Source organism: Cyclopterus lumpus, chromosome 20, assembly GCF_009769545.1.
Source record: "Cyclopterus lumpus isolate fCycLum1 chromosome 20, fCycLum1.pri, whole genome shotgun sequence".
In the NCBI taxonomy this organism is placed as follows: Eukaryota; Metazoa; Chordata; class Actinopteri; order Perciformes; family Cyclopteridae; genus Cyclopterus; species Cyclopterus lumpus.
The window spans coordinates 4,506,533-4,517,419 of record NC_046985.1 but is presented as its reverse complement, the minus strand read 5'-3'; the positions used below and the strand labels follow the sequence as shown (position 1 = coordinate 4,517,419).

Genomic DNA, 10,887 nt, shown 5'->3' with positions numbered 1-10,887 from the left:
TGGTGATTATGTGTGTTCTGCAAAATGTAGGAGATGTCAGAAAATAGTGCCAAATGTTTAGTTTTTTTACCCTACGACAAGAAATTAATTGGTCGCCAAAGTCATGCCGAAAGGTCCTCGAGGGTCAAAGTTCAAGGTGCCGTGTTCTGGGAGAGAAGTGTGTCCCGATTGGATGATCGTACGTACGAGTCAATATGTCCGCTGCGGAAAAAGAAAAATCTACGCACGGATTTACTCCAAAACCACAAATGTCGGCCTGGTGGTGGCGCAGCAGGAAAAAGTAAAGATGGAGTCGCGAGGGACGTATCGCCTGGGAACGTCCGGCCTGACGACGGGACGAGGCTTCCATGGCATCCTCCAGCATCACAACGTGAACAACAAAGTGCTTCTGACCCTTTTTGTTCCCCGCCCATCGGCGAGGTCACCTGACACGCATGCTGAGTCATCGCCGAAGAGCTTTTTCTCCTCTTCCTCAGCGGAGAGGAGTTGTATAAACTCTCCGATGCGCTCCAGATATCCACCAGCGTTCTCATCCCTTCATCTCTGGAGAGAACCTCGTGAAAGTGTTTTCCAAGGGTCGAGTCAATAACTGATTGACATCTGTCATCGTGATAGAGGTCAAGTAGAGGAGAATACACAGAGAAGCCCATCTTCCCCTAAACTGGCACAATACAACCAGTGTGTGTGTGTGTGTGTGTGTGTGTGTGTGTGTGTGTGTGTGTGTGTGTGTGTGTGCCATGAAGTCACAACAACCTTCTCGTGCTTAAACACACCAGGAAATAGACACCACCGAGAAAACTCGTAAATACTTTGGTGCTCTTAGTCACGACGCACAGACCCCCCCCCCCCCCCCCCCCCCACACACACACACACACACACACCACCCCCACACCGATCATCCCTGATCACATTGTGAGTCTTTTCCAGCCCGAGTGTGTGTCTGTTCCCCTTTTTGTGTGTGTGCAAAAAGATTTGTCCTGCGTCACCGGGCGGAAAACCAACAGGATTTCGAGGGGGGGGGGTTGTGCTTGGGAGAGTTTGGGGGGGTGGAGGAGGGGGGGGGGGTCCTTCATGCTGTCATCTTGCGTATTCTTCTACGTCACATCCCATCATCTCCTCTAAGCCGTTGGTTATAGCTGTCACATGAGTTGGCTGTGAAGGAAAGAGAGAGAGAGAGAGAGAGAAAACACACCTGATTTCTCTTATTTTCACAGGTTTTCCTTCAATCTTTGGAGGTTGTGTGAGAAAATAAATTCATACAATGACCCGAGTACCCATAAATTACTATAATAATACCACAAAATATAAACCGTTCGGAGCCCACAGCACACAATCGTTTATCTTTTTTTTCCCATGAGGCACCGCTGTCAGTCTGAGGACACCTGGGGAAGGAAGGAGGGGGGGGGGCAACAGTCATTGCCTCTGACCTTGAAAATAGGGGTCGTATACCAGCTTTACATATTTCCACCGGGGCAAAGAGACCGGCGCTGCTCAGAGAAAGAGATCCACTCGAGTCTCAGAAGCTGTTGTTAACGTCACGGCACGTGGACGTGGACGCCGTGGCTGAGCGCAGCCATCTTGTCTCCCCAGGAATAAAATCACGCTCGTGGCAAATCATGTGGCGACATGACGTCCACCCCCCCCCCACCACCGACTGGCTCTATGGAACGAAAGGGGCTGTTTTTGTCCTGAAAAGGGGGGGAGATGAGGTTTGGTTTAACCCCCCCCCCCCTCCAGTTCTTATCAGTGGCAGCCAGATGGAGCGCGCACCAGACTGGTTGATGGAGAAAGGCTGTCACTGGTCCAGATCAGCATCGTCTCTGTTTGGTCGTTTCCAAGAGGAGTCTCATTAGTGACGATGGTTTCGCCGGCTGTGTGGACGGCGTGGAGGAGATCAAAGGGGGGGGGGGGGGGGGGGGGGAGCGAGCGAGCGACCTTGTGTCCGTGGGGGGGGGGTTCGGCCATGTTTTCCTCTCCGTGTCTCACAATGCACGTTTCAAAGAGGGTTCCAACCAGCACCGGACACCGTGATGGGAGCTCTTGGCTGGTAACCCATCAGACCGCATCTCATCAGGCAATGTGTTTGTGTGTGTGTGTGTGTGTGTGTGTGTCTGTGTGTGTGTGTGTGTGTGTCTGTGTGTGTGTCTGTGTGTGTGTGTGTGTCTGTGTGTGTGTGTGTGTGTGTCTGTGTGTGTGTCTGTGTGTGTGTGTGTGTGCAGAAAGAGGACAAGAATAGTCCCCCCCCCTACCAGTACGCAGACGCCGGCCCCCCACCTCAATTCCACCACAGGGGGAAATACCCACAATGCACTACTTGATGTTTTTTAGATTGGCGTGGCATCGGTGCTCTGACCCACTTTTTATCCAGCGAGCAGCGAGCGGGTTATTTTTAAGATTTCATTAGCCGAGGGCGAAGCAAAAAGGTGAAGAGACACGAGGTCACGTCAATGTGTCCGTTCATTTATTTTTTTCGGGGGGGGGGGGGGGGTTAAATCTGTCCAGCTTCTGTGCAGCTTGACTCAAAACAAAAGCTTCCAAATGCACAGAAGATATGAGTAACCGTGACGACGACTGGTGCGCTGTCGAGTCCTGTTAGTCCTGTTAGCTTGATCCTGTCAGACGCCCCGCGGACTAAACATGAAGCCATTGAAATACTTTACACCAGACGGCCAAAACAGGACATTATTAAGACATAAATACATATGATTCACGTTTCATTCACTGTCTTAGATGAGTTAGATTAAGATAATCTAGCTAGCAGCCAATTAGCTTAGCACAAGAACCGCCCAGCTCCGTCTAAAGGTAACGACCCACCAACCGGAACCTTTAAAGCCCCCTGTTTACAGTGTTCATGCTAAGCTAAGCTAACACTACTCTGGCTTCAGCCTAGCTCAGCACAGATAGCTTCACTAGAGCTTCGGATCTGTAAAAGAGTAAAGAGTTGTGGTTTTGTCTCAACTCCCTGCTGTAGCTCCATATACATGGGAGTGTAATAAGCATATCCCCCCTCCCCCCCCCAAAAAAACTATTCCGCGAGGCAAACAATAAAAAATAAAGCTGGTAGACACACAACACACCCGAGGAGATCCGGCAATATTCTCAGTAATTGTGAAAAAGTGACATTAAACTCAATGGTTTTCAAGCCCATAATGCGTCTGAGGCGTTTATTACGCAGCAGGTCCGGCCCACAATCCAGAATAACAACAAAACATTTAAACCCGTTTTACTCGCATCATTAAGAGGCTGATTGGTGGTTATTAAAAGCCACTCTGTGTGAGAACATCCAGATGCTCTTTTTGTCAAGGTCAGGATCAAAGCTAGACGAGTGGGAGTGGGAGGGGGGGGGGTTGTACCCATCGGGCACTCGAGTCTCCGCAGTGACGAGGCACCTGCAACCAGGAAAGACACAAAATGGAGTCCCAGCTGGCTCCACAACACCAGTGTGAGTCAAAGGAGGCCGGGGGAGGAGGAGGAGGAGGAGGAGGAGGCCGGGGGAGAGGGTGCTTCAGGCTCGATTAGGCCCGCATCCCATCTCCATCTTCAGCTTCTGAGCTCCATCACGCCGAAGTCATTAACACCAAATTCACAGCTGCCGCTCTGGAGCGTCGGCAGGTGGCGGCTGCGTGTAAAGTCGCCATAAACCTCGATAACATCCCGGACTTCAGAAAACCTCGCCGTCACATCTCGCATGCTCGGCGACGAGGAGGTTTTTTCCGACCCCCAGCATGCACCTGTCCCCAGCAGGCCCGCTGAACCTCAGGTCGCTCCAGCAGGCTTTTATTGTTGTTTTTGTTTTGTCTGAACAGATGAGACGGAAAGGAAAGGAAAGGAAGAAGAAGAGATGGCCTCAGCGATAGGTAATGAGAAATGACTGAATGAGTTCATAACAGGAGGGGGGGGGGGGTGAACGATAAGCAGATAGCCGGTGTGTGAATGGAAGTGACAGTGACAGAGTCCCATGCAAAGATAAACAGCCTGGGTGCAGCCCCCTGTAATGGCTTTGCATGAGTCATTTGTCACTCCTGTGTGTGAAAAGCAACCAGCGTGGGGGGGGGGGGCACACTGCATGACACTTACTAGAGGAAGTCTGTCTCAGTCCTCTGGTCAAGAGACAGAACTAGTTAATACCGCTGTCAATCACATTTCAGCTCTCGGGAGACGGAAGCGATGTTTTTTGGGTGTCGTTTTACTTTCGGGGGCTCCTTTTGACCTTTGACCCTCTTTTTGAAAAGGTCACCAGAATCCGTGAAAGGTCACGTCGGATACACAGAAGAGCGACACTGGAACTCACTGGAAAGTTTTCATTTGTCGGCGACTCAAGAAACATTTTAACGAACGCTTTCAAACCGCTCGCTTCAATTACAGAATATGAATCACATGAATAGACAAAAATATATTTTTTTTAACGGGCAGAAAGTCACACCAACAAAAAAAAAGGTGCTGGAAAATGGAAAAATTGACCATCCACCATTTTGGAGTAAAATGACAAGAGGACCTGATTTGTAAAACATCATATGATATATGAGTGCTGCCACCTGGTGGCCGTTTCTCACACTCACACGCTCCTCTGATTTTAAATAATAAAAACATATCGGTGACGGCAGCTATCAATCATCTTTAATGGCTATCGAGTACAAAATATACATCCTGAATGCGCGATGCATGAGCTGGAATAATATCATGTGTGTTCCCCTTGAGGAATAAATCAACTTTTCTTTTTTTTTATTCTAAAATGTCACACACACACACACACACACACACACACTTGGATCCAGCAGTTCATGTTGAGGGAAAAACAAACAAAAAGAACATTTGTGAAGGTATTATGTCTGTCCGTCCGTCCCCCCTCCTTCCTCCATGCCATGGAATGATCATCAACCTATTAAAATGCTCTCTGCAGCGCCCCCCAGCTGCTGCAGGTGGGAATGCAGCACCCGCGGCCTCTTCCCCGAGATGGGCAGCAGCTCGCCGCTGGCTTTCATATGGTCTATTTTCCTGGACAGGTCGGCGTCGCTGTCGATGACCAGGGTGCACCTGTGGGCGTAGCTGACCAGAGTCTCTTCTCCTTGGCGGAACAGGCCCACCAGGGGGACCATGTCCTTGCCGGCCAGGTGCAGCTCGGCGATGGAGGCCGTGTTGGCGATGGTGTTCCGGTCGATCCCCAGATGGCGGAAGGCTTCGCTCATGCTTTTCTTCTTGATGAAGGCCGACAGGACTTGCTTGTAGCGGTGGATGACGTACTGGACGCCCGTGGCTGGGTGGAAAAGACCGGGACGAGGCTTGTTATTACACGGTTATTACAGAATGAGGAATATACTTTGCACACAGAGCCTTGAATCAACAAGGTCCGGTGTTGAAGGAGAGCGACTGTGATGTTACGTGTGTTACCACTTATTACTGAACGTTACATCATGGAGAAATACAACCCGCAGCTCGCTTAGCAGAGTCCTGAGCCGGATCAATTTTAATTAAAATGTGATTGGTCCAGTATTGAGAAAGAAGTCAATTCAAAATTGTGTGGGAAAATAGGTTTGAAGTTGTAAAAAGTTATGTATTACCTCTATATATATATATATATATATATATATATATATATATATATTATCTCCCTGGGTACCTTTTAAAAGGGCACATTTTTAAGAATATTCAGATTTTTAAATTGAAAGGGTAAAAAATTAAAAAAAACATTTTCTAAATAAATTAAAAAGAAAATCACATAATCAAAACAATAAATAGAAAACGGACTCCCAAACCCTGCTGTTAATTTGCGACCTTCTTAAGTAAATGAACACGCACGTTGACACAACAGAGAATATGGAGTTCAGGTCGTCATGTCCATACGTTACATTGACGATGTAATAACTGTAAATAACAGCACGTATTCACATGAATCACACATATAAATGCTGTGCGTGCGTGTCACCTCTCTTCCGGCTGTAGTCCTTCCCTTTCTTTGACCTCTTCTTGTCCTTGTGGTGTTTCTTCCTCCTGTGTTCACTCGACGCCACCGAGGCTTCGGAGGACTCCGACGCCTCGGAGCCGCTGCCGGCGCTGCCGGAGGAGCAGGAAGAAGCTCGCTCCCTCTTCCGGGATCTGTTCTCCGAGTGCTGCGCTTTGCTGGCTTTTGGAGCTGCGTGCGCGATCCACAACAACAAACAAACAACAAACAAAAACACGCGTAAATAAAGAGCATCCGGGCTCAATTGCACAAGTCAAACAGTGGAGGGGGCACTCTGGTACACGGACCTTCGGTCAGCGGACTCGGTGACGCGAAGGTCGGCACGACCCGGTTGCACGTGAGGTTTTCGATCTGGCTCCTCAGGAACTTGCGGTCCTGCATCAGGTCCTCCACCTGCCGCTCCAGAGCCGCGATGCGCTCCTGTTTGCTCTCCAGCATGCACTGCAGCTTGGTGATGGTCAGCAGCACCCGCGGGGGCAGGCTGTCTCCGTGTGAGGCAGCTGGAGGGGAGACGACACAGTTCATAGTCACGTCGTGTTCAAATAAACTTCAATTACGCTTGTAGTGTAAAGATATGAGTTTAAATTTGGTTTCTAAAAGATTGTTCTGCCAAAAAGAGGAAAACTCACTTTTCTTGAGACTCAAATGAAGCTGAAAGTTTTTTTGTTTTAAGTCGCTGAAAAGACAAATAACTAAATCGATAAAAAGGAAATAGTATTCTACACAAACCTCCTACTTTACTTATATCTCTATTCAGGAGATGACTGCTGCCACAGAGGCAAAGCATTGTACCGAAACACGTATTTTAAACACCTAAAATAAAAAAAAGATCATGTCGGTTTAAGTGTGAGATGTGGTGAGAATATTTCTGTTGCTGTGAGACAGCTGTGCAGTCAGGGAACGGGAGGCAGCTCATGTAGTTATTAAGATATTGATCAATGGACTCGGCTCAGCACACAACTGGAGCTGAGTCGGCAACCGTTGAGCCAATCAGTTGATGGATAAAACAGTCTGGAGTTCAACCTCGTGAAACAAGAAGTGCACGTTTCCGATGAGATGCACGTGTGAGAGCGCCGCCTCACCGGACATGGCGCTGCTGGGCGTGTTGTCCTGCACGGCGTCGGCCGAGGCCCCCGATTGAAAGCTCTCCCACTTGATGACGCGCAGGTCGTCCTGTTCCTGCTTCAGCCACACCGGAGAGGCCAGGCGGTCTTTGCACCTCACGGAGCTCGAGTCGATCTCCACGCACGACGAGTAACCGGCCGGCTCCTGCTGCCACACGGACGCCATCGCTCCCGACCTGAGAGGACGACGAGAGGGGGGGGGGGGTTACACGAAGGGTCATGTGATCCAGATACGATGGGATGGCAATGCCCCTATTGATTAAACATACATTTTAGGTATACTAAGATACAGGGGCGTGTGTAGGATTCAAAGAAAGGGGGGGGGCTAAGCCCCAAGGGGAGTGTCACCCTTGTGAATGCGTGTGCTGTTTTATTTATTTTAGTTTTTTAAACAAGGTCCTAGTGCCCGGGGATTATATTGTTAAGTATGATGATGGGTCATTGGATTGTAATTTGAAGGGGGAGAAAACATACAAACCTGAACGCACGCACATATGTAGCATGTTAGAGTTATAAATAACGTGTCCATGTGAGAAACAAGAGTTTAATTTAATGACATCACAAAAAAACTTTTAATGCCAAATTAAGCCCCCCTAAAATAGGCCTAACGACGCCCCTGCTAAAAGACAGGACTTTGAATTATTCTGGTCCGTTACTGCCCATCATATTTAAACAAGTTCAATATCCGTCCTCCTTTCTTGTCACTTCTAGTTTTGGTGCAACTTAAATTCCTGCGTTGCCTTAATCGTGGTTGTCAGTCGAGGAGTGCCGTCTGTTTAATGATGTAAAAACAAGCGCAAGATGAACACAGAAAAAGGCTTTTTATTTAACGATCTCGTGATCAAGAGATGAACATCTCTTTTGTGAAGTACGGATCTCGTAATCATAGCATCAGAATTACAGAGACGTGAAACTAAAGCGCGACTCGTGGAGCTTCGATGAGTCGCGTCTACGCAGGAACACGTTTCTCGTTGTTACTATTATTATTATTGATCACGCTTATGGGCCATCGGGTGATGAATATGGAGGCGAAACCTGTCAAATTCAAGTATATTACAAAGTATAAAGTACCAGTTGCAAACGAGCAGCAGAACAAGCTTAATTAAGAGATACTTTTCCCCATAATTATGAGATAGTAAGTCACAACGATGAGATACGGAAGTCATAATTACAAAGTTTTGTGACTTCAATGCACTTTTAAAAACCCTCACAAGTGATGTAGCTCCGTTTTTCTGCCTCAGCGATACAAACAGGTGTTTTTTCTTTCTTTAAAGGTGTGAGAAAGCATTTGTTTTATGGCTGCATTGTTGAAACAAACAATGTAAGCTGATAGCTCTTCTGATAACTCCATTAAAAGATATATATATATATATATATATATATATATATATATATATAAACACATATATATATATATAAATAGTCATGTACAGCAGTACGTATGTGGACACATCATTTAAAGTAGAGTACTTATGTGAGAAATTACATTTATAAAATAATAAAGGCTCTCGTTAAAGGTTTAAGTAGGTTACGTTAATATGCATTAATACATACATTATTTACTTCTTAGTACAAAGCTTTAATTTATGCATGTGCAACTTTATGAGAAACGCTTTTGAACAAACAGCGACTAATGAACATATCCGAATAGAAGAACAATACATTAATCAATGCGGGGACTGAGATGTTTTCATTATAATAACAGCCTTTATGTGTTCAGCCTGCGTTTGAATAAACAATCTGTTGAATTAACTGTGTTTCCATGGCAAACAGTCCTTCCACTTCTGCGGCGTGCAACGCTTTTTACCTTTTGTGCCGAATAACTTAATATAACTGAATAATGGATTAATCCAGAGCCACGTGAGTTCACGACTTATGAAGCATAAATACATTAATTAGAGCGGGATGAATTAATGCATTAGTTAGGCATTCATTATGAATGAGCAGGGAATCCATAGTTTTAGTGAATGTATTTTAGAAGCAGGCTGTTAAGACAAATATATATATATATATATATGTTTATATGTACTGTATTTGTTTAAGTTGTCTCGGTGAGCCAAACCTCTCAATAAGAAGAATAAAACCACATCATCCATAACTACTTCTGGTCAAAACTAATGCTTGATTTAGGCTGAAAAAGATACAAATGTTTGTCACATTTACAAGATAGTTTTTCCTAACGTTTAGTCCCTGAGGCTCCACACACACACTGGATCCTTCATTTCCCATAATGCAACGCAACAGCATGCATACCCACCCTTATATTCGGGAATAACTTTATGATTTCTCAATGATAAGCACCTGGTATTCCGGACACACAGCCATGCACGTGCACGTTCAACCCCGCTGCACCTTATATAGTTCCTGGCCGCGGCGTAAATACATCAAGATGCGGTGGTGCGTTCAGGTGCTCGATACCTCGCACATCGCAAGAACAGACTAAAATAACGTGTTTTTTTTTTTCCTCGTCTGCGTCGACGTGACGGACTCCCACTATTCTTTTTGACATGTGCGAGCTGCAGCACGTAAACACACCGCGCTGCAGCGATTAATCCTCCCAACAGCTGACCCGATGTGGAGAGAGCCACACAGCCTGTGAAGGAATTCAACATTTGCTTCCACTAATTAAACGCGACAATGCAACGGCACAGCCAGCAGGCCTTTTTTTTTTTTGTAATCCTCATTATATAGATTTATTGCAGGAATATAAGGTTTTAATCATTATATGTAATAACATGCGTTATAAGCCTCATAACATATACACGTAACGTGCATAGGCTGGTGTTTAAAGGGTCTAGCATTTTCTCCTTGCGCTGGTTTAATTAGCTTCCCCCAAGATGGATGCTAATGACTATAATTACCTGCTACTGAAACAGAGGGGGAAAGGAGCAACACAGCCGGCGAAACGCACGCGCGCACACACGCAGGACAACGTACCGTGAAGAGGGTCGGGCGGACACGGCCGGTGCTGGAGGGTTGTTTTTTTTTTTACCCCCGTGTCAGTGTCGCAGTTAGTCTCGAGTCTCACTTCGCGTGCACAGGTTATTTTTATTTATTTTATAATAATGTTTTTTTTAATGTTTTTTTAAATGTATAAACAAGAGACGAGAGGAGAAATGCGAGACTACAGTGCAACGCGCATGTCTGAGGGAGGGGCGGCGCGAGGCGGCTGTAACGTTAAGCTGCCTTCAGGGGAGCAGCTAACAGTCGTATTTCTTACCTCCAATTTTATTTTTTATATATTTTTTGTTGTTGCCATTATACAATACGAGATTGCACAATGCAATTTAATTGTAGCCCCATTTCTCTCGCTATACAGAACATGTATCTGTATACGTGTGTAATAATAGTATAATAAGAGTTAAATTATACCGTGCAATTTCAGATTTCCTTATTCTTTCCCACTTTTATTTACAATTGACTATTTCCGACGGTACTTGAAGGCAGCGACGCAGCGTCGACACGCTATAAAAGGGGGCAACTGCATTTGTAAATTACTATTAGGCCTATAAGCTTCTACAGTTAACAGTGATTTTAGGATGTTATATATTTAAAAATGTCATTTTTTCCCCTCAATTTAAATTATATATATATATATATTGATAAGTTATTGTTTACTTCCTTAGAGAATCGCAGACAGTCAAAGATCAAATAAAACCAGACATGATGATGTTATAGGGAACTTTATTTGCTTTAGACTAAAACTCTTTGGCTATAGAGAGACAAAAACTATTCCAACTACTCCATCGGATGCCCATGTTGCTCACAGTGGTACTTTGAACACATCTCAGCTGCCTTATAGAG

General features: G+C 45.7%; 1 protein-coding gene across 2 annotated transcripts; it reads right to left on the bottom strand.

Annotated features, from left to right (window-relative positions):
- Positions 1–4,417: 4,417 nt before the first annotated feature.
- On the bottom strand, positions 4,418–10,232 carry LOC117749708 (coiled-coil domain-containing protein 106-like). 2 transcript variants are annotated; one of them, XM_034560409.1, is made up of 5 exons: positions 10,021–10,232; positions 7,042–7,259; positions 6,247–6,459; positions 5,924–6,130; positions 4,418–5,254 (listed from the first exon to the last, which is right to left on the bottom strand). In XM_034560409.1, the coding sequence occupies exons 2-5, from the start codon at positions 7,247–7,249 to the stop codon at positions 4,875–4,877; spliced, it is 1,008 nt and encodes a 335-aa protein (XP_034416300.1). In that variant the 5' UTR covers positions 7,250–7,259; positions 10,021–10,232; the 3' UTR covers positions 4,418–4,874. The 2 variants fall into 2 exon arrangements, with proteins under 2 accessions (XP_034416300.1, XP_034416301.1); XM_034560410.1 differs by lacking the exon at positions 10,021–10,232 and adding an exon at positions 9,945–9,957.
- Positions 10,233–10,887: the final 655 nt, after the last annotated feature.